Source organism: Poecilia reticulata, chromosome 2 (genome assembly GCF_904066995.2).
Source record: "Poecilia reticulata chromosome 2, P_reticulata-male-v2, whole genome shotgun sequence".
NCBI lineage: Eukaryota > Metazoa > Chordata > Actinopteri > Cyprinodontiformes > Poeciliidae > Poecilia > Poecilia reticulata.
This window is the reverse complement of record NC_088831.1, coordinates 6,348,456-6,371,979: the sequence shown is the minus strand read 5'-3', so window position 1 is coordinate 6,371,979 and position 23,524 is coordinate 6,348,456. Positions and strand designations below refer to the sequence as shown.

Below are 23,524 nucleotides of genomic sequence, written 5' to 3'. Positions count from 1 at the left end.
CAGTCACCCCCAAACTGGAGCAGTGGCTCAAACAGATCCCAGGAACAACATCAGACATCTCAGTCCAGAAATGTGCAGTTCTAGGCACAGCCAAGATACTGCGCAGAACCCTCAAGCTCCCAGGCCTCTGGTAGAGGACCCGAGCTCAGAGGATGAAACAGACCACCCGCGGAGGGTGAGAAGGGAATTATTTTATATATATATATATATATATATATATATATATATATATATATATATATATATATATATATATATAGTATATATGGTGTGGGATGCTAAATTACAGCTCTGATATTGACTTAAAACTGTTAAGTATTGACTCCATTTGTGTAAATTTAAATAATGTTTCAGTGTCTACAATTATTTATGTCACTGCATCAACTCTTTTTTTTAATGGTTTAAATCACCTGTGAACATTTTACTTATAGAAGACAACAGGTGAAGGATTTTCTGTTGTTCAGGAAGCAGTTTAAAAGCAGCTGCGGTGGTTTTTAGTAGACTGAAGGTCATGAGGGGTTTTCCGGGTCTCCTCCTCCCACCCCATCCTCACCGCCTACTCAGGTGACAATGCTGCTGCTGCTGCTGCTGGGCGGAGCTCTGTCTCCTAATAACCTGAGGGACCCGGCAGTTCCCAGCGCAGAGGAGCTCCAACCACTGCACCTGTCAACTGTGTATTAAAAACCAACCTGTTGGAGGCAACAGAAACGAAGGTGAGTCTCACATATATGTTGCGTTCAGTTTGGTTTCAGTTGGTGAGTTCCCTCTTGGTCTCCTTGAAGAGTTTCAGAATGCATTGAGATAATTGATACATTTCTGTGATATATGCATATATTCTCTTGTAAGTTAACTCTAGTGCAACAAATAGCAAAATTTTAATCAGAACTGTGAGTTGGTACATGTTATTGAAACTCTTAGCTAAAAAAACCAAAACCAAACATGGGCCATTTTAATTGATTGTAATATGTTGAAGCGGCGTGTTTTGTCATAGAAATACTCCAAAGTCATTCTACTTTAGGATTTAATTTGTTAAAATTCATAAGAAGTCCCAAGAATATTTATTCTATTTGTCATCTTTTTTAGTGATAGATTTGTTTATTTTTAGAATCATGCCATTATATATACCCATCTCTGTTGCTTCCTTCCTTGATACCTTTTGTTTTACGTAGTACTGCTTTAGAAAACAACAATAAATCAGTCAAATCTCAATCTCCACCTGTTGTTTGTGTTGTGTTAGAATGAGCAGTGTAGTACAGCTTTCTTTACAAGAAGTTAGAAAATAATTTTGACATAGAAATGACTTCAAAATTCCCTCTTGCTGTGGATGACTCGCATAGCAAAATAAAGCTGGCACTGCTGACCTGAATTTCAAAGTGTTTCAATTACCAACAACTGCTTATTTTAGAAACATGCTGCACCTTTTTATTTCAATACTTTTGTAGTTAAAGTCTTCCGAACGTTAAAGTCTTCAAACACTCATTCTCATGCACGGCCATCTGAGAACTGTTGACAGTAGCGACTAAAAACCTTCACAGCCGATGTTGCTGTAATTAGAGCCCACGTTTACAAATACAGAAACTTATTCCTGGAAAATTCACTCAGAAATTTTCCAGAACTGTGGAAAATTTCTGAATATGCACTTTCATTAAGCCGATTTTCTACAAATTATCTCTTGCATGTCCACCTTGTAGCATTTCCTGTAAAAGGATGCCATTTACAAACCTGAGGTTGCTTCCTGTCGACTTTGCGCTTCTAAAGATTCAGACCTAAATAAACAAATACATTTTTTTTTTCAGCCTCTAAATTCAAGAAGGGTCACTTCGAGTTGAAGTAATTAGCTAAGGTAAACCCTTCAACATTTTATGGACTAAGATACCAAAATGTCAGTATAAAACACAGTAATTCATTCATGTTTGGTTTTAATTCTGTTGAAGTTGGATTTGCTTTGAGACTGCAGCGTGTGCCCATCTGAAGGGAAACTAGATCTTAATAATCTGATGTACTCTTATTTGATAAACCACAAGGTTTTCACTTTCAGTTGACTTGTTTTGATCTTTCAACAACAGCTCTTTCAAACAGCAGAGCAGCAACCCCAACGTGTTCATATTATGATTTCAAAGAGTCATACTTTTGTGTAATTGACTATTTGTGGTCCTTTGGGCTTTTGGCTATGGAGTTTAAGTTTGTAGAGTCACAAAGTAAAAAATTAACAGCTGTAATGTGGTTTATTTAACTACATATTTTTGATGTGGGTGTTTTCAAAGTCATATTGAAATATGACTTTCAATAGATTACAAGTAACTAAAAACGTTACTTATAATCTTAGTTACTTTCCAAATCATTTCCAAATCAAGTAATCAGTAATTTAACAAAGTTACTTTTCAAAGTAACTATGGCATCACGGAGCCTCCTGGCTGGTTGCTGCATGTTGTAGTAAGATGAGTGAGAAACCAGTCAAAGTTCAAAGCCCATTGAACTACTGATTCAGACCACTTTATAGGATTAGAATGAAGTGTTTGGTGCATCGCTTGGACCTACGCAATGCTACTAAACACTATTCATTCGTGTTTGTTTGTTTTTTTTTCTTGCAGGTTGTGAACTTTCTCCTGAGATCTCATTTGGTAAAACAATTCACCGACCTTTCTGTGAGCCGATAAATGTTAAGCCACACCGACTTTCCGAAGCGAGCCGTTAACCACTAAAGATCAGAAGTTAACTACAAAATCAGATTCTTAGATGTGATTCTGAAAATTATATCTTAGGTCATTGTTTTTGTAAATGCAGATCAAAACTTTGTCTGATTGGCTCAAAAGATAGGCCATATAAGCAATCTAAGAAGTCTTCAACCATGGCTACCAATGCCACCATGGAAGCAGCAGACGTTGTTGTTATCGTAATTTACTTCATTGTGGTGCTTGGGATCGGCTTCGTGGCAATGCGAAAATCCAACCGAGGCACGGTGAGCGGCTACTTCCTGGCTGGTCGCTCCATGAACTGGTTCACCGTGGGAGCGTCTCTCTTCGTCAGCAACATTGGAACTGAGCATTTCATTGGACTTGCCGGGTCGGGGGCCGCTAGTGGGTTTAGCGTGGCTGCATGGGAATTCAACGCTCTACTGCTGCTTCAGTTACTGGGCTGGGTGTTCATCCCTGTGTACATTCACTGTCAAGTCTACACCATGCCAGAGTACCTGTCCAAGCGATTCGGAGGAAAGCGCCTGAAAGTGTATTTTGCGGCTCTGACTCTTGTGCTTTACATCTTCACCAAGTTGTCTGTAGACCTCTATTCAGGAGCCTTGTTCATCCAGGAATCCTTAGGGTGGAACCTTTATGTTTCCATCATCGTCCTCATCGTCATGACAGCTGCGCTGACGGTCACTGGAGGCCTGGTCGCTGTCATCTACACAGACACAGTCCAAGCAATTCTGATGATCGCCGGAGCGCTCTGTCTGACAGGCATCGGCTTCGCCAAAGTCGGAGGCCTTGAAGGTTTTTGTTTCTGTCACTTTTTCCAGAGATTTATACTTTTTTTTTATTATTATCAATTTACAGCTAAAGTTTGGCTTCTTTTGTCCGTTTTAGGGCTAAAAGAAAAGTACATGCAGGCCAGTCCAAACATCACTGCCATTCTTCTGTCTTCACCTAATCTGACATATTCTGAATCCTGTCAGCATCATCTCCACCCAAAACCAAATGCTCTGAAAATCCTGCGAGGCCCAAAAGATCCAGATCTGCCCTGGCCTGGTTTCTTGCTGGGTCAGACCCCTGCCTCAATCTGGTACTTTTTCTCTCTTACATTTAATTCCTATACCAGAAGCTTCTCAAAGATGGTCTAACTTTAACCGTTATTAAACCACAATCCAACCCTAATGAGGAACTGCAGGAGAATTAAGGTATAAGCTACTTTGTTCATATGAGACCTAAAATGCAGATGATATATGGAGATTATGTTTAAATGATTTTATTTACACTGGCACTCTATGAAAAACAGAATGTATAAAAAAGTGTTTGTTTGTCATGTTTTGTGATTTATTTTACCAGTCATTTCTTGTGTTAAACTAGAGTCAGTGCTTGCTTGATTTGACCAGTTTACCAAATAATGGATGATCTGTTTGGTTTTTAAAATGTTGCTTCCCTATTAAACAACTTCAAAACATGCATTTTAGGTACTGGTGTGCAGATCAGGTGATTGTACAACGAGTTCTGGCCGCAAAGAACATTGTTCATGCCAAAGGGTCGACCATCATGGCAGGCTTCCTCAAAACTCTCCCCATGTTTATCATGGTCATGCCAGGTAGAGACATCTCGTTGCATCTTGAAGAACTAAATCCCAACTGCTTGAATCATCCATAACCTCGTGTGTGTGTGTTTATCTTAATTCCAGGGATGATTTCCAGGGTCTTATTCACTGACCAGTTGGCATGCATTGGCCCAGAGCACTGCATGCAGGTGTGCGGTTCTGCCGCCGGCTGCAGCAACGTGGCGTACCCTCGCCTCGTCATGTCGGTGATGCCCGTCGGTCTTCGCGGGTTGATGATGGCGGCCATGATTGCTGCTTTGATGAGCGACTTGGACTCTATCTTCAACTCTGCGAGCACCATATTCACGTTGGATATTTACAAAATGCTGCGAAAGGACGTGTCGCCCAAGGAGCTGGTGATAACTGGCAGGCTTTTTGTCATCGTTATGGTGGCCCTCAGCATTGCTTGGGTGCCAGTTGTCATCGAAATGCAAGGGGGGCAAATGTTTTATTACATCCAAGAGGTGTCCGATTATTTAACGCCCCCTGTGGCGGCGCTGTTCCTGCTCGGTGTTCTGTGGCAGCGCTGCAACGAGACCGGTGCCTTTTGGGGTGGAGTGGTAGGCTCTGCTCTTGGCTCGCTGCGGTTGCTCTTGGCCGTAGTTTACAAAGAACCATACTGCGGCAAGCCGGATGAGCGACCGTCCTTCATCAAACAAATCCATTTCATGTATGTGGCAGCCATCTTGTTTTGGGTATCGGCCATAACGACTGTCATTGTGAGTCTCTGCACACCTCCGCCGGAAAAACAGCTAATCAGAACTACGACTCTGTGGGGGTTAAGGCAGAGAATGAAGTTTAACAAACTAGCAACAGGTCAAGGTGAAGAAAACCTTAACAAAACAAACGCAACTGAAAATGGAGGTGGTGGTGTTGGTGAAGAAACGCTCCATACCGACCAAAAGAACCTCAGGAGCACTGATGGTAGAGATGAAAACACTCAATCGACCAATGGGAACATAATCCCAGCCCGATCATCACTACAGAATGGCTCGTATGATGTGATAGCTGAGCCTATGCAGGAGGGCGAGGGAGATGGGAGAGAAGTGAAGGATGTGGAAGAGGGGAAGGAGTGCCAATTGGGGGAAGGAGGAGACTCTGTGAAAGTTTGTGGGGGTATTTGTGGCCGCCGGAAGAAATCTTCGCAGACTCAGGTCATCACAGCTCAGGAGCAGGAGAGGATTGTAAATAAGCTTCTTTATGAACCTCCCAGAATCCGAATCATACTAAACACAGCACTGGTACTGATTTGTGTGATTGGAATCTTTCTTTATTTGTATTTCTCCTTATAGACAGCAAAAATTCTCTTAAAACGAGGTCCTGCTCCTAAATTTTTTTCTTATTTCCCCGAATTTACGGTAATTTTATGGCACCATGTTGCGGCATACAGTGCACTTGCACCACTTCAGATAATAATACTTCCAAGTCATACTCAAAACTTTTTTAAATGCTTCTCTGTCACGATATTGACTAATATTGGTTACTGTATATCGTGGAGTGCTGGCAGCTGGCCAGACACCATCAGTGCTTCTTCTTTTTTATTTTTTTATTTTTTATTGAAAATAATTGGTCTGTTTTGTCACATGCGTCTGACAAATGTGCGGTGCTCTTACAGCTCACAGCTAAAGCAAATCATTTATTTTTAAAGATTTACTGTACACATTGTAAAAGCATTTCATTCAGGTACTGTGTCATTTTCTAAGAACAGATGTAATATCTGATGATCTGTAAGGTATTTATTGTGAAACATCATTGTGAACTGTAATCCAGATGACTGCTCTGTTTATTTTGAACATAAGTAGTTTGACTGGATTCAGTGAAGCAGAGGAAATGGAAAATTTTGAAGGTTTTTGATCAGATGTTCTGACTGAGATGGATTAAACGGCATCGATGTGAACACACTGTTGGCATGCACGGACTTATTTGGGTACTCTAATCCTTCCTTGACCACACTTTTATTTTTACTTTTAACCTTCATACTTCTCAAGATTTTCTTACTTTCCATTTAAAAAACCCCCACAAAACATTTATGAACCACTGATGTCAGAGAAACTCCTGTGACATCAATTAAACGCCACCGGCCAATCACAGGATACTTTCCCGCACCAGTGGAAACTTGCAGATTTGAAATGGAATGTTACTTGTTGACTTTTACACAAGTCCCATTTGCTGAAAATTGTTAAAGCTCACTTTTAACAACAAGCCAACTCAGAGTACTTTACAAGATGAAAAGGAAACGACAAACCAGCAAAAACATTGCATTGCAATATATCTCCAAAGAAATCTCACCAGCAGTTGTCACCTTCTTGATTGATTATGCTTTCCATTATTTCACTGTCAATATGACTGTTAACCAGCTTTTTTAAAGGTTCTTGTATTAAACAAAAAAAAAACTCATCAGATTATGTGTGTTCTTGTCTATGAGAATAAGATGCACATGAGCACATACTCTTAGTACTTGTGGCTTAAAACCAACAAGTTGCTGGGAAGTAACATGGCTTTTTTTATTTATTTCAACCACTTCCTGGAACAAACTGGGTGAGGTTGACCCATAAAAGGCGTGAAGTGTAAATGTAACGTTTAAAATGCAATAGTGAGGTGAGGTACGATAGTTAGGTGTGCTTTATGAATGTGTGCCAGTAAATCCCCAATTCATATTACATTAAAAAAAAAAAAACTGAAGAACTTTCCCATCAGTCCACCTGAGGTTTGACTTTCAGTAATGTTGACCTCAGGAAAAGTAACACATCTGAACATTTGCTTTACAGGTGCTGCTTAGGAAAGTACTAATCTAGTGTGTGCATTTACATTTATCAAAGATCAACCAAGTTGGGTTGGAGGCCATCGTCTGACCCATTTAGTTCTGTTGTTAGCAGAACCCATCGAGACAGACCACTGAGTTACGCTCAATCTCATGCAATTTAAACAGAAACACAGTTTGCTGTTGAGTCTTTATCTGATTTTAACATGTCAAACCCACACAGTTTATTTCCAGTCGCCATGATTCTGAGAAAATACACTTTTTTTGCTGACAGTTTGATTTCATGCAATGAGTAGCAAAACCTGAAACATGGTGAGTTTCACTTATATACTTTTTTTTCTGGAAGTGAGGTGCAGCAATTTAGAAGCTTCAATAGGAAGCAATAGTAAGATATTGTGATTGATAAGCACTGAGATCTCATAAGTAACAATCTGACTCAATTTTCAACACACTATGACCATGTCACCCGTTAGAAGACTAAGAGCATAAAAGGATCCATATTAAATACAGAAAATGGTGCCAGTGTTAAATCGAGGCACAAAATGTTTCTTTTATTCTTAAAATTAGGTCTTGGAGGAGAATGCTAATAATATGCTGCAAAAAAAATAAAGCTACGTCAAATTCAAAACCTAAACAGGGTCGGTTAATCAAGATTTAGTGTATCAAACCACATCCTTAATTCAACACCTTCTAATATGTATTTGAGAAGATCTGTCGATCTGTTAACTACTGGAGAAGTTAATGAAAACACAAAAATTTAATCATGAATTCATCGTTCCATATATACATATATTTACACCGATTTGATTGGATTAAATTTTTACAAATTGTCTAATTAAGATCTCATTTTAAGTGGTTAATATCGCGAGAACAACTCTTTCAAATCTCGCGATTTCTAGAAAAAAAAGAACATTTTGGCTGTGTTGTCAAGTCGGCTGCATTTAGAGATAAACAAGAAGTATAGAAGCCGGATACTTTTAAACAAAGCAAATATATTTAAGTTAATTGTAGTTAATGCCATTATTATGTTAATTGTATAATTAACTGACTAATTTACACAATTTGCTTTTTTCACAATAGATATATTTTTTTACATTTATCTTATTTTATTTTGAAAGTACCGGATGTGTATGCATGTTTTAAGGCTGCTCGCTTGACCGACCCCGGACTGCTTCTTCTCTGCCTCAGCTGAAGAAAAAACCGACGCAGCTGGGTTTGCATCAAGTATCAACCCTTGACGCCTAAATAGAGGAATTTACCATCACTTCAAATTCAACAAGAGCATTTCTGCAGAGTTAAATAGAAACAGTACGCAAATGAAATAAGTGTCAACTAGCCGTAACCACAGAAACAGGCTAGAGGCAAAGAAGCCAAAACAAAACATCAAAACCCGGCAAACAAAGAGGTCCTTTTTTCAACGCCAACATTTTTCCTCCATATTCAATAGTTATGAGTCATGTGGCCGTCGAAAATGCCCACGGTCTAGAGCAGCAGGTAAGCTGTGTCAGTTTGGTGTGTCAGAAGTGGTTCTTGGAAAGTGGGACAGCAGCGAGGATAAACATTAGCTTGCCGGCTAGCCTGGTACCGTTAGCGAGATGCTATCGTGCTAGCTAGCTCGGGGTGCGTTTGAATCTTTCACTCGGAAGAGACTCCGCTCAGACACTTAACCACAACTCTGAATTTATCTGTGCTGTATCTTTATATTGTATAAAACTAATAATTAAAATGAATGTAGTATTTCAGGTCTTCTCATTGTAGAAAAATGTTTGATTTTGCGAAGCCAAGCATCATTCTAACCCCATCAGCTTCTCCGTGTTGAACATATTCAACGCACCTTTTGAACTATTACGTTCACTGCGTTTTGTCTTGCAGCTTTATACAGTGATAAAACGGAGGTACGAGAAAATACAGCTAAAGAGAGCCTTGAAAATAAACAATGCGGGCTTTTACACCCGAAACCCTGGTTACTAAAACTATAACCAGTATGGTGTTCTTGATGGTATTTACCCGTTCAGTAAATTTCTTCTGCGTCATCAAAAACGTAGCTGTCTGGTCAGGCAGTTTGGATAGCAACAGAAAAGTACTGCATGTACTTAAATGATATTTTGATTATAAAAAGCCCTCGAAATGTTTTTTGTAACAAATATGCACATTTTCAACACTTGTAAGGATGCAAAATAAATAAAAAGCTGCATTGGGAACAATTTGTTCAGAGTGTCATCCTCGTCTCTGCAAAAGCAAATGAATAGATAAACCTCTCTTATCCTGCAGCAGCAATGAGATTGATGCAGTTTTTTCAGTCTACTTTAAAATATGCTGTTTTAATTGAATGAACTGTGTGTAATAAGTTTATTTGGAGAGAGTTTGCAAAATATTGCTTACAATAAGTTTAAGGTAAATGCTATACTTGTATATTTTTCATATTTTGAATGTGATGGAATTAACGAACGTAAACACTAAAATTAGTAAGAAAATGTACAACTTTAATGTGCATAAGTGCAAGGCATGTTTTTTGCTCAAAATTTAAATGAATATTATAATAGTGAACACAAATATGCAGTGTACAAACTCTAAATCAATTTCTCCCATTATGTTCTACTTTCAGTTTGTACAAACTTTCATATCCACATTTCTGATGAATTTTGAAGCCCAATAATTACAAAATTGGTCTAATTTTGTATATAGTTAGACTTAATCATAATTAAATGTATTATATTTTTGAAGCCTTTATTGCACTGTTTCAGATGATTTTCTGATCCTGTATGAGCCAGGTCATCGTCACCAAATCTGAATAATGAAATAAAAGTTTGATTGACTATGTGAGAGCATGTCTACATTTAATAGTTCTTAGGTGTTTTTTTTAACCTTTGGTTCTCAACATTTCAGTTTGTAGTGTTTTTGGTTGTGTAACGCGCTCATGTGTTTTTGTTCTGGTTCTCCAGCTCGCTGTCCTAGACTTGAGTGCTCCAGATGGACAAGGCGGAGGTACTAACAGTAAGACGTAGACGTGTTTTTGTTGCCATTCTCTGCTTTTTAATTTCACCTTGGGTAAAAACTAACAGTGAAACAAACTCTGACCCAAAAGTTGACTTGTGTCTCCGCTTAATTTTAGTAGGTCGTAGTAGTAGGAAGTTCAGGATTTACTCACGGTAAATAATAAGCAGATTAAGCACATTTATAGTAACATTTTTGATTTTATAAGGACTGTTTTTTGTAATGGCTCTTAAGTTTAAAAGCCAACTAGAATAACCAAACATTATTTGATGTTACTCCTATTTAATGAGTTTAAATTGGGTGCTTAATTCTGAACAAACCCGCTTCCTGTTTGTAAAGATCTACACGTCCTATCGTAGTTTAATTGTTTATTCCACTCTAAAAGACTTGCATTGTACAACTTACATGGATGGAAGATCAGAACCGATTCACAATGGTCTTCTCTTTTTACATTACAAACGTGGCAAGCTAGCAGGGGTGTAAAAACTTTACTTATCCACCGAAAGTAACAGCATGTGCTCGTAAACAATGCTTTGTGATTGTTTGTCCAGGGCGATACATTCCTCCACATTTACGGAACAAAGAGGCATCCAAGAACGGTGAGAATAGCAGGAGTTACGCAGGAGTGTGTTACCCTCACGTTTTGTCAGCGACGGTTGTCGCATTAGTATGAATTAACCTTTTTAGTAAGCGTTGATTTTGTAGGTTTTTGTGTAAAACTTCAGGAAATCTTTGTGGTTGTTGAAATGGTTTTTTTGTGTTACTGACCATAAGCGCAATATAAAAACCCAACTTGTCGTGTGCAGTGGGAAATGCTTTTGCTGCTGGACGACCGGGGGGGTACACCATAGCGCCTGCAGCAAACTGTGAGTAACTCTGACTGTTGACCTCATCACAAATGTGTCGTAGGAAACATAAGCTGCAGGCCAAGTGAAATTATCTTTAGATTTCACCCGATGATGCAGAACTTGAAGAAAATCTCACATTTTCTTCTATCAATTTACTTAATCTGTATCAAACTTGTCGAAATACTAAAAATAATTTCAACTTGACCATTTTTTTGATGAGTATTCCCTCTGTTTATAATCCTGCTGATGCAGTACTTGTTACAATATTCCTTAATTTCCCCCCCTCTCTCTCCCCTCAGACGGTTGGGACGCGGGGCGCAACAACTTTGTCAACGGCTACCATGACAACCGCATGGCCGGCAACACGTTCAACCGTGGCCCGCCACGCATGGAGCGTGGGCGAGGCGGTGTTGCGGGAGGCGGTTACCGTGGCAACAGGGGCGGGGCTTTCAACCCCATTAACCCCGCGCAACCCATAAGCTTCGGTGGGTTCGACACCAGCCGTGACGCAGAAATCGGCTTTCTTAATACGTAGAGTTAAAACGTTTCCATGGGAAATTCTTCTGATTGTTTTTGCGTCATGTCTCTTATTAGATGCCGGTGGCTGGAACACGGCCAAAGACGCCTATAGCAGCTTTGGCAACAACCGAGGGAAGTCTGCATTCTTCAACGACAGAGGCAACGCCAACAGAGGGAGGTAGGCAACGCAGCCGCTTTCGAAAACACCGTGAGCGGATCAGAAAACCCAAAAGAGTCGACGTTCCAATTTGTTCCTGGTGTTCAGGTTCGATCACGGTGGATTCGGTGGTGGCGGAGGAGGAAACAGCCGCTGGGTCGAGGAGTCCAGGGACGATGGCGACTGGTCCAAGCCGCTGCCGCGTAACGAACGCCTGGAACAGTGAGTCTGCAGAAACAACTACACTTCCTGTGGGAGGGAAGGTGTCCTGGTGGCAACACTAAGTTTTGTTTTTTGTTTTGTTTTTTTAAGTGGGGAGAATCGAGCACGTCATCTTATAGCTCAATATTAAACTACCTCCTCATACTTGTGAATACTTCTTTTGACTGTAACTATTTCACCAAAGAAACCAGTTGTATTTACATTACAAATGGGTGCAAGACCTTGTCATTATTCCCATAATGTTGGAAAAAACACAATTTTGCAATTGTTTCCATTCGATAAGAAACACAATTGAAATCACATGTGAATAAGTATGTTGATGTCATAAGTCATTTGAAAAACATGATGTCCATCTTTTTTTTTTTTTTAACGACTACTTAATGTCTTCTTGTGGCAACGTCCAGTTGCTGAGCTAAGCTGAGTTGTATAAGCTCAGTTGTAGAAAGGTTTAAAGGTATGTGAATATTTTTCTGAGACCAGTCTGGTCCCCGTCTCTGCAGTGAGCTGTTCTCCGGCAGCAACACCGGGATCAACTTTGAGAAATACGACGACATTCCCGTTGAGGCTACAGGACAAAACTGCCCTCACCACATCGAGAGTGTACGCCGCAGCCGCTCACATCGAATCGGACGTCAACCAGGAGCCTTCCACATCTGAACACGTGTAATTCTCTTGCTTCCTGTTCTAACAGTTCCAAGATGTCGACATGGGTGAGATTATCATGGGCAACATTGCTCTGAGCCGCTACACCAGACCAACTCCTGTGCAGAAATACGCCATTCCTATCGTGAAATCCAAGAGAGACCTGATGGCCTGCGCACAGACGGGTAAAAACAACACAAAAGAGGACATAGATCTGCACTAGACTGAGATACCAATCAGTGATATTGGATAAATTTGACCTTGTGTCGTCAGGATCTGGAAAGACGGCCGCGTTCCTGCTTCCAATTCTCAGTCAGATCTACACAGACGGACCAGGAGAAGCTCTGAACGCAGCCAAAGCCTCAGGACAGGTCAGAAAAGCGAGTTCCCACACATTAAAATGAAAACTCACTGAGCTTTGAATGAAAAACCATAGTGACGAGCCTTCCTGAACAGTTGGACCACAGAAACCTTGTCAAACTTTTTGTAACCGCTGGAGAAAGTCCCCCTGCTTCTCCCTCTGCCCACACTGCTGAACAATGCTACACTTTTTTGGAAAGTATAAACTCCTGCTCTATATGAAACCTTGATAGTTCCATCCGTCACTGTGTGATTAAAAACTGCAGAGCAGCATGGCTACCATCAATAGACCGTAAAATATAAGCTTAAAAAGGAAGAAAGCAGTGTTAAAAAATTTGAACGCAACTAATCGCTTGTTAGGTTTTTGCATACAAAAGTTCCAGGATGGACCCTTTGTACTTGTGTGTTACAAAATGACTTTTACCCCCAAAATTAGGGCGGTGCATATATTTCGGACTCTTGCTGATTAAATCATATTTCCAAAAACTAAATGCATTTAAAAAAAAAGACATTATGTAGCACAAATTGAAGCCCTATGTGAATGAGACGTTCCTGTTCTGTGATGATTGTCTCAGGAAAATGGGAAGTATGGCCGGCGTAAGCAGTACCCCATTGCCCTGGTGCTGGCTCCAACCAGAGAACTGGCGCTGCAGATCTACGACGAAGCCAGGAAGGCACGTAGACATTATGCTCACAAATTACAGTGAGGCAAGAGGTAGAAAATGAAGAGAGAGTTGTGTTTTGCGTTGCAGTTTTCGTACCGCTCCAGAGTGCGTCCCTGTGTGGTGTACGGCGGGGCAGACATTGGCCAGCAGATTAGAGACCTGGAGAGAGGCTGCCACCTGCTGGTCGCAACACCTGGCAGACTGGTGGACATGATGGAGAGAGGCAAAATTGGACTGGACTACTGCAAGTAAGACGTAACCCGACGGAAGAAATGGAAGATGAAAGACGTTCTGGATGCTTCCCTTCCTCAAACTTTTTTTTTCTTTTTTTTTTTTTTCTTTTAGCTACTTGGTGCTAGATGAGGCGGACCGCATGCTGGACATGGGCTTTGAACCACAGATAAGACGCATCGTGGAGCAGGACACCATGCCGCACAAAGGCATCAGACAGACCTTGATGTTCAGCGCTACGTTTCCTAAAGAGATCCAGGTGTGTTTGTTGCGACTCCAGTTCCCAGCTCTCCTGCCAGCTCCTGGACGGCTGTCAGAGCGGAGTTTGTTTCAGGACAGGAAACTAGCAAGACATTAAGTTCCTTTAAAAAAAAAAAAGTAACCTGATGAAATAATGCTTTTGCTTCCCCTGCAGATCCTGGCGAGGGATTTTCTGGAGGATTACATCTTCCTGGCAGTGGGCAGAGTGGGTTCCACCTCGGAGAACATCACACAGAAGGTGGTGTGGGTTGAAGAGAGTGATAAGAGGTCTTTCCTCTTGGATCTGCTCAGTGCTACAGGTTAGAGGTCTTCATTAGGATGGGAAGTTATGCATGAGGATGTAAGAGTAAACTGCAGGATTTTCTAATTTCTTCTCTAAATATTCAGAAACCATTTTGAACTGATCGCATACCTGTCTAAACGTAGCGTTCTGCCTCTACTAGCACACATAAACAAACTGTGCTGTATGTCTTTTTGCAGTCGTGCCGTATTTATCCCATCTCACTCCATTGCATTGTTGCACGTCTTGTCTTAGCAAACCAGCACGACTTTTACCGTCAACACTGTTTTACACTCGTTATCCCTTCGTAACATCTCTAATAATAGAAACATTCACTCAGTCATAAGTGGCTAAGATAAAATTCAGACAAAGATGTTGGTTTTGTTGCGGTTGAGAAGAAAATGTTTTCTTTGACTAATTTAGTGCAGTTGAGGCATTAACGCTGACTCGGATTAGGAATAGTTATAAAACTTTGATGTGGTTTTATCCCAAGTCATCCCCAACGAGGTACAGGACAATACTGGAGACAACGTAGAGAAACCTGGTAAGATCTACACTTAAGACGTTTCTAAATCTGTCATTTCATGTTTTGCATAAGTTTGCTTGACCCCCATTATATATGTTTTTGTGGATGGAGAATTGTTTCTTCATTTAATTTCGGCTCTGTGTACCACCTCATGTGCTGAAATACACAAGCCAGTTTTCCTTTTTTAAAGATGTTGTGGCATCTTTATGCACTGTGTGTTTCCGTGGTTCCTTCATGTCAGACCTGTAGCCTTGATGGAGAGAATCTGGTCATGATGATGGCTCCTTGCTGCTGATTGGGGTCATTTTAGGCAAACGAGTGATTTTTAGTGGAGAAAACCTTCAGCAATTTGGACCAAGTCTTGCCATCAATGGCTTTAATGGTTCCTGCATGAAAACTCCTACATTATTTTTGATCTGCACATCTTTTTCTTGTTTTTGTTTATAAAGAAAGCATTACTGGGTATTACTCAGCAAGCCTGTATGTATCGCACCACAGACTGGGAGACCCTCATCTGGCAGGGCTCCGAAAAACATAAAATCCAGTTTTTCAACGTTTGGGAAAAAAAATATGGGGAACAAAGGCATAATGTGAAATCTTTGTGTTTCCCAAGGTTAATTTGCATTCTCTTGTATAAAAGATGAAACCAGCTGTCCATTAACAATTCTTTTGTCCATTCTGTGTTTGTTGTCCCTTAGTCCTTCATGCATCCGTGTATCTCGTCAATCATAAACCAGTCTCTGGTCTTCTGCCCAGTTGTTTGTCCACCATTTGGTTTTCATCCATTCTTTGGTCCATCATGTATCCGTCTGGTGGTTTTTAGCAGGTTTCATATCTAAAACCTGACCGCTGTAGTCGATCTGAAATGACTACAGTGGACTTTCATGTCCATGCAATATAAAATGGGCTAAAATATCTTGGAGACTCTTGAAGAGGACAGAACCTTGACATGAACGTGTTAACCTGTCATTAGCGGTGTGATGCATTTAACTGATCCAAAGTTCACTTGTGACTTTTGAGCTCAAGTCTTTCACAGCAACATTTTTCCACATCACCGCCAGATGTTTTTGTTTCCTTCATCCTTTATGGCCATAAAATGAATGCTGGCCCACAGTTCAGGAGCTGAAGGTCTGCTTTATGTTGCATCAGACTTGAAGTTCTGTTTAATTTACATTAATCTCTCCCGGCACCTTAAGTTTAATTCTAGTTTTTAACTAGTTTGTTTTTGTCTTTGCTGACCAGGTAAAGACTCCCTGACCCTCGTCTTTGTGGAGACCAAGAAAGGAGCCGACGCCTTGGAGGACTTCTTGTACCGGGAGGGCTACGCCTGCACCAGTATCCACGGCGACCGCTCCCAGAGAGACCGCGAAGAGGCACTGAACCAGTTCAGATCGGGAAAGTGCCCCATCCTTGTCGCCACGGCGGTCAGTAAAACAACAAAACCTGCTTTCAAGAAGTGAGGGCGCACTGCAGGATTATAATCTCAATACTCTCGTGTTGGCCAGGTTGCAGCTCGAGGTCTGGACATCTCCAACGTGAAACATGTTATCAACTTTGACCTTCCAAGTGACATAGAGGAGTACGTCCACCGCATCGGACGTACGGGGCGAGTCGGAAACCTGGGTCAGTGAGCGGCTCTGAAAACCGATTCACTGCAGCTCCAGCTGACAAACGACAGATTCTGACGAATCTGCATGCTGTCTGTTCTCCGCAGGGCTGGCCACGTCATTCTTCAACGACAAAAACGGGAACATCACAAAGGACCTGCTGGATATCCTGGTAGAAGCTAAACAGGAGGTTCCTTCATGGCTGGAGAGCCTGGCCTATGAACACCAGCACAAGAGTAGCAACAGGGGGCGCTCTAAGAGGTGCGGATCAGCTACTGTCCTGGCATCGTTTTGTTATAAAAACGTCAGAAAATTGTGCTGAATTCCACGTCGTCGACAGGTTCTCTGGTGGTTTCGGAGCTCGAGATTACCGCCAGACAGCTGCCGGGGGCAACGCCGGAGGGTTCGGGGGGCGGGGAGGACGCAACCAACAGGGACACGGAGGAAACCGTGGCTTCGGAGGAGGTAGAGAATGTTGTGGCGTTTATACTGAGATTAAACGACACACAGGTGAATACGGTGTTTGTTCGCATCCGCAGGTGGTTTCGGCAACTTCTACACAAGCGACGGCTACGGAGGGAATTACTCCCACTCTCAAGTGGACTGGTGGGGCAACTAGGTGTCTCCATTCCATCTCTACTCATCTTTCTTTCCTCCTTTGACTCCTTTTCCATCGTTTCTTCCCAACCATGTCATCCACATCCCATCCGTCTCGTCACCTCTACTATTCCCTGGAACCTACATGCATGTTATTAAACTATTTATACTCATTTATATATCCCCTCCTTCTAGTCCCAGTCAGTCATGTCTTTTATTAGCTTTAGATTCTCTCGTGCTTTCCATCTTCATTTTGTTCCCTTTACGTTCTTGATCTCTCCTGGTAAAGTTGGCCACTTTTATAAAGGATTCTTGAATTTTGTTTTGTTGCTTCCTAACAAAGTTCCAGTTGTTCTCAAAGCCCCTCATGTAGGAATTTATAGGCAGGGCAACATCCTTTTTTTATTTTATTTTTGTGACCTTTAGATTTGAGTTTTAGCTTTATGTTTACCAGTCAGGCAGGCTCCCTGTGTAACTTTGTATTTAAGCGCATGGCCATGTTGTAAATCACCGGCCAAAAATTTTGTAAAACGCGGAGCTGGGCGAGACGGCAAGGCAAAATGTCCGACATAGGAACTTTGTGTTCTCCTTCATTTCTAACCTGGAGTTTTTCACTTTTTAAAGCATCGATTTTTGAGTTACTGACGTCTGCCGAAGAAAACGACAAACTGAACCCACCTAAACCCCCCTCAACCAGTGAAAGTCAGTTTTGCCCACTAGATGGCGCTTGTTAAAACTTGATTTCTTCAACTCCAACCAACAATGTAGAGAATCTTTTTGTTTCTGTACTGTGCCTTTAAGAATTTAAACTCTATGTATGTTGCTTTTCTCACTATAATACCTAACTGGCTGCAAGTATAGTTTTTAAAGGTTACTGTATTTAATGTCATGTGTGGGTTTAAACGCGCACTTCTTCATTCCCGTTTAGACGGAGACAAACTAGGCTTGAACTAAATCAAACCTTGGCAAAAAAAAACAAACACACAAAACGAAAACTAAAACGGACGTAACAAGGGAAGCTGAAACTCCTCATGTCCTGTTTGAGGTAAAAAAAAAATAAAAAAAAATCCCCAAATGAGCTGTTTTTCCCTGAAGCTTATAACCTCTGTAGAGACAGTTGAACTTTTTCTCAGCTTGGTTGTAGGTTTTTTTGGGGGGGAAAAATACTTGTTTTTTTCGTGTCAAATCCAGAGCTCAAACTCGAGCTAGCAGCTTGGTTTCCCACAGCCTTCGTCACCAATTGTTGCCCTCAACGCATTAACTGTTAGCAAAAGCTGATCCAGGAGTCTTAGTCAAACAAACGAGACTCAAACAACCAAAATCGTTTTTCTTTATCCGACTCTTGGTGCCGCCAAGCTTTTGGGAAACCGAATCTGCTTCCACCTCAAACCTCGGTCTTGGTTCTTAAAATCTTCCTCCAACTCTCAAAAGTAAGTTAAAGGGAAAAAAAACATGCTCACTCTATCCTGGAGAGTTAAACGAAAAGCCTTCTCTTCAATAAATCTTTCCAGTTTTTTAATCATTTTTTTTTTTATTACTTTGTTCGGGTCCTTCAAATCTGTTGAGGTAAAATGTTGGAATTGATTTTTTTTTTTTTTTCTTCGTTTTTTACTGTAGTGACAACTGAGGCTTCCAGACGACGAAATGCTGCATTTCCAGAGCACATTATAGCTACAAAGAGAGGACATACCTTATTAACCAAACTAAGCTACTTGATTTACATCTTCCCACCATCTTAGAGGTACCACCTGGTTAAAAACATCCTCACCTTGTTTTTGAGGCTTTTTTTCCCCCCCCAATTTAAGTGTCCGCTAAACCTTAATCCTGCTTTAACTGGCAAAGTTAAAGCAGTCTGAACCAGAGCTGCTAAAATGTGCTGGTGGAAAAGCGGCATTCCCGGGGAAGTCCTGCTTGGCTCTGTCGCAGAAGGAAATCTCAAGGAGAAAGCCGACTCTGCACCGACATTATCTGCACTTCGTTTACTTGATTTAAAAAAAACAAAAACATGTAAATAGTTGAAAACTTAAAGCGAAACCAGAGGGATTTCCACAGAAAATGTGACGGATTAGAGGCGTGTAAAACTCGGATCACTCAACACGGACCAGACTGCGTCTGGAAAGCTTTGTTCAGAGCTGCGGTGGACGGAGATGAGTAACGTTTCCAGCAGTATAATTCGTTAATTTGCGCTCATAACTTCTTAAATTGCCCACTGCCTCTGACAAAGCCGGACCAAGACAATAAAACATATGCAAGTGTTGTTGTTTTTTTGGTCAAGGAGTTAAAAATGCAGAGCAGGCTGCTCTAAATCTAAAGCAGGCTTTAGTGATAAACACAAGACATGTTTTGTTTTTATTTTTGTCTTATTTTTCTTCAGTTTCTTTTAAAAACGTGTAATTCTTTAGCTCCAGCTCCCTGACATCTGCTCTGCCGGGATGTAATGGAAACTAGTTGGCTTTATCACGATAAACAAAAGAGTTTTCCACTGAGAATAGAGGACAGCCGTTACAGGATGCAACGTCGCACTCCACCGTGTCTTATTAGTTGCTCTTTATAATCACTTATTTAATAACAAAGCAAAAAAAAACAAATTTAAGTTGCATTCTCGGCTTCATTCGTCAAAAATAAATGGGCCTTAATGAAGTCTGATTAAATTAAGAGCGCCAATCACTTGGTATGCTCGGATGGTTTTAGCCTATCAGGGTTTTGTTTTTCTTGCAGCAATGGTTGATAGTCTCCATATTAAACTTCTTCAGCAAATAACCAGCACCGAGATAGAATCCGTAAAGGTACAATAAGTTGCTAATGACAATCAAGTTTAAGATGACCCGCGTGAACAGAACTCTTCCCGTTGCATGTCCAGTCATTTAGCCGCCACCTCGACATGCAGAGGTTTTGTCATGCAGCTGCCCGACTTCGACCCGTGTCTTCCACAACAATGAAATTCCCAGAACTGAACCACTATTGAGCTGTTGGAAATATTCTCCACTACCAACCTCGAACTTTGACCTTGCTGTCTGCGGTGTTACTGTTGATATATTTACTGTCGGAGTAGGGATACTGTTGGTGTTTGTTACTTGAATCCAAAGCGGCTGCTGCATCCAAGCAGACGTTCTTTAAACTTCTGTGTTACTGTTCTAAATGCTTGGATCACGTCCCCTGATTGAGTACAGTGCAGGTTCTAGAAGCTGCTGTGCCTTCTACTGACCACTAGGGGGCAATGAAGGAATAAGCACTTTGTTGGCAGCTGCATGTTTTGATATACTTTTTTTTATTATTTAAATTGTAAACAGTGGGAGTTAAATGTTTTGCGTTTATGTTTATAGGCCACTCCTGTCCAATAGAAGTCGGATATGCAATGCATGTGCGTCTCATGAGCAAAAATTCACTGTTGGTTGCATTTACCAAATAAATCAAGCTAGAGCAATGCTTCACTACCACTGTGCCCCGAATCTCAAACCTTAATACTGCTTGGCACTCAAATTTCTACCAAAGTGAAATAAGGTTCTGTTGCTTGCTCAGATTATGTACTCAGATTTTTTTATTTTTAGTTTCAAACTTTTTTTTAATTATTTTGCTACATTTAAGTAAAACTGTTAGCATGCTGCGTGCTAACGGGCTATCCACTTTCCAAAATGTGCATAGTGCCTTGTAATGACTGAATTACTGACTCACACATTGGTTAGGGCTGGGTATGTTTTCAGTTGGATACGACGTCCAAACTATTGCTCTCTCAATATGAAACTGTAGGTGTGTAAATGTTATTTCTCTGCATGTGAATGTCACAGATTGACTACCTCAAGGTACGATCGCAACAACCAGAGGGGCATTTAGAGAGCTCGCCATCTTCAAAGCTGGTGGGCCTCATTTAATGCCTTTTTGTACAAAAATAATAAATAAATTAGTTTATCCGTGTGTCGCCACTTTACAAAGTTCAATGAATTTCAGTACTGGTAGGTTTTGCACTCGCGCTACAATGAAGCAGCCATTTGGCACAAGCTCTTTCAGACGCAAATCTGAAACGGGCACAAATTAATTCTGGTGCTGCTCAAGCTTGCAAAATTATTTTATGCCATTAATGGTTCCATCTTGAACAGATTCTTGGCTTTATAGCCACGTTTCAGAAACTTTTCATTCTTCTTTATAGTCCCAATCGGAGTCGTACAAGGCAGACTCTTAGTGGCTCGCTATCGTTTACGGCACTACTACCGACACGTCTAGCACTTTAAAAGATTTAAACACCTGCAAATCCCGTGTTGTATTGCTTGCTAATTTGAAACTGCTAGCATGCTAACATGCTAACAGCGGTTATTGCAACATGTACAAGTATTGTGAGTTTACTCTTGACCTGTACCTATGCAGAATCCATTGTAGGCATTTATTTCCTCCCCCCACACCCTGTTACTGAGTGCGCGCGTAAGATATGAATATAGCTAATTTATCCAGATCATTTCAAGCACACTCTACTATGTCCTTTTTTTTTTTTTTTTTGAATAAAACCCTTCTCATTTCCAAATCCAGCACTTTAATTTTTTATTGTCGTTTCTAAAACCCATCGATGCCTTATATTAGTGGTGAATACCCAGCCCTAAAGGAGCAGATGGCTGTTTGTTCCTGATGCGCTCATCATTTACACTGATGACTCTGTGCTCTCTGAGTTATTCGCAGGAGTGCTTTTCTTTTTAAAAGACATGAAGAACAATTAATGGTGCTATGCTCCCATTGCTGCGGCCTGCAGGCCTCCCTGTTGTAAAATGACTTTAAATCGCCAACAGAGTTTTGCAGAAAATACTGTTTGGTTAAAGCTCGTTTGTGTTGAGTCTTATGTAGCACACGTCCTTCACGCCTCTGAGGTTTTCCGACTGAAGGTATCCGTCGTGTAGCACAGCCAGGCGAGGTTTGCCCACAGTTTCATGTGGTTTGTGTTTGTTGTAAGGAAAGGTCCTTCCAGATAGGAAACCGTTTTTACTTTAACTTTTTATTTTCTTTTTTTTTGTTGTTGTTTTTTTTTTCATGGGACCAGGTGGAGCTCTAGTCAACAGCAACTGTAGGATTCAACTGTTTTGCCGCGTTCCTGAGTCTACTTTCGCTGCTAGTTTGTGTAATTTATCAAGCATTTTTGGGGCGATATGTTTATTTTTGTAAGCCTAAATACATAAAGTTGATGTTTTACAAAGTGACTTGACCAAAAGACAGTAAACAAAAACACTGGCACTTGAATGTTGAATGTCATTGGTATGAGTGGAGACAAAAAAAAAAGAAATCTCTATTTTTCTGGGGTAGTGTGAGCTTTTTAATGTTAAAAAAAAAAAAAGATGCAATGAGTGGGGGTTTCACACTCATTATGTCACTGTAACAGGAAGTGCTGCTTTGTGCTTTTTTTTTTTGAAGAGTGCCAAAATCACTCTGGTTTATTATTTCCATACTTAAAATGGGAGCCTGTGAGGCGTGCAGGTCCCTCCGAAGAAATCCCTTTACTTTTTCCTTCAGGATCACCCTAAAACCAAAGTGTTAATTTATTAACATCACCATCTGTTAATATTAAAAGTCTTGGCCAGGGCCTATTTATTGTAATCACAAAAATTCTAAACAAAATATCCTCCATTGTCAATGAAATAGTCAAAATTGTTTCAAGTACCGCGTCTAAGTGAAGCACTGGTGGTTGTTACACGTTACCGTGACATATGAAGTGAAACACCCCGCACAGGTTACCTTAAGTCATATTTATGATCCATAAACCTGTTTGTGCGACAGGCTCCGTCGCTAATATTAGCATAAAACGATCTCCGATTGGCAAACGGATTTGAATAAGTTCCAAATATGCCAAGGTTTGGATTAAAAATAATAAAATGTTATGATTAAAGACCATTTTGTAAAAAAAATAAAATAACATGCAGTACAAAAAAAGTATCCAGATTCTCTTCAAGTCAGTTTTACTTTTTAGTGACTTTTTTTTTAATTATTATTTTGGAATCGTAACTCCCCTTCTCCCTCTTCTTGTTAATACCCTTGTTGTGAATGTTTGGCAAGTGGCCGTCTTTAAAGTCTCCATCACGCAGAATTGACTGTGGTTCTATTGCTACGTTGTTGTGATTTGCATATTTTCAGGCAACAAGTGCATTGATGCTGTCACAGGAGAGTTTCTGGCCAGTCAGGAAAAAAAATTGACTTTTTTTAAAATGTTTTTTTTTTGTTGTTTTTTTTGAGCAAACTAATTGCACAAAAACAACCTTGTTGTGACTTTCTCTGTTTAAAAAAAAAAGACTGCAATCTAAATAATAAAAAAAGTGGAGGTGTGTTTCTGAATGACTGTTGTTTTAGCGGGTGGATTTAAGAGACTTTGGGAGTCCAGTGCTGTCTTCATCACTGATTGGCCAGACCACTCGACGTGATCTAGCAGAAGCACCAGCCTGGTAGTTAGTATTTGCTTTATGTATTAGTTTAGCAAGTGTGCACGAAGAGCACTGCACGAAAAAAAGAAAACAAAAAAAAAATCTGTGCAACTATTCCGATTTTACCACAATTAAAGGTTTGGATTTGCAGATGTGATCAGTGTCT

The 23,524-nt window shown here is 40.6% G+C and overlaps 2 protein-coding genes across 4 annotated transcripts; both read left to right on the top strand.

Annotated features, from left to right (window-relative positions):
* The first annotated feature begins 266 nt into the window (after positions 1-266).
* On the top strand, positions 267-6,196 carry LOC103474878 (sodium/myo-inositol cotransporter). The gene is made up of 5 exons (XM_008426144.3): positions 267-713; positions 2,592-3,488; positions 3,582-3,777; positions 4,166-4,293; positions 4,384-6,196. Exons 2-5 carry the CDS (start codon positions 2,849-2,851, stop codon positions 5,589-5,591), a joined length of 2,172 nt encoding a protein of 723 aa, XP_008424366.2. The 5' UTR covers positions 267-713; positions 2,592-2,848; the 3' UTR covers positions 5,592-6,196.
* Positions 6,197-8,207: 2,011 nt separating this feature from the next.
* Positions 8,208-23,515, top strand: LOC103474866 (ATP-dependent RNA helicase DDX3X-like). 3 transcript variants are annotated; one of them, XM_017310899.2, is made up of 20 exons: positions 8,208-8,554; positions 10,003-10,045; positions 10,606-10,653; positions 10,861-10,920; positions 11,202-11,387; positions 11,497-11,599; positions 11,687-11,800; positions 12,301-12,400; positions 12,492-12,627; positions 12,716-12,813; positions 13,378-13,476; positions 13,555-13,715; positions 13,813-13,957; positions 14,114-14,258; positions 14,733-14,783; positions 16,008-16,189; positions 16,271-16,388; positions 16,480-16,633; positions 16,713-16,837; positions 16,912-23,515. In XM_017310899.2, exons 1-20 carry the CDS (start codon positions 8,510-8,512, stop codon positions 16,989-16,991), a joined length of 2,193 nt encoding a protein of 730 aa, XP_017166388.1. In that variant the 5' UTR covers positions 8,208-8,509; the 3' UTR covers positions 16,992-23,515. The 3 variants fall into 3 exon arrangements, with proteins under 3 accessions (XP_017166388.1, XP_008424355.1, XP_017166392.1); XM_008426133.3 differs by having other exon boundaries at positions 10,003-10,054; XM_017310903.2 differs by lacking the exon at positions 14,733-14,783 and having other exon boundaries at positions 10,003-10,054.
* The last annotated feature ends 9 nt before the right edge of the window (positions 23,516-23,524 follow it).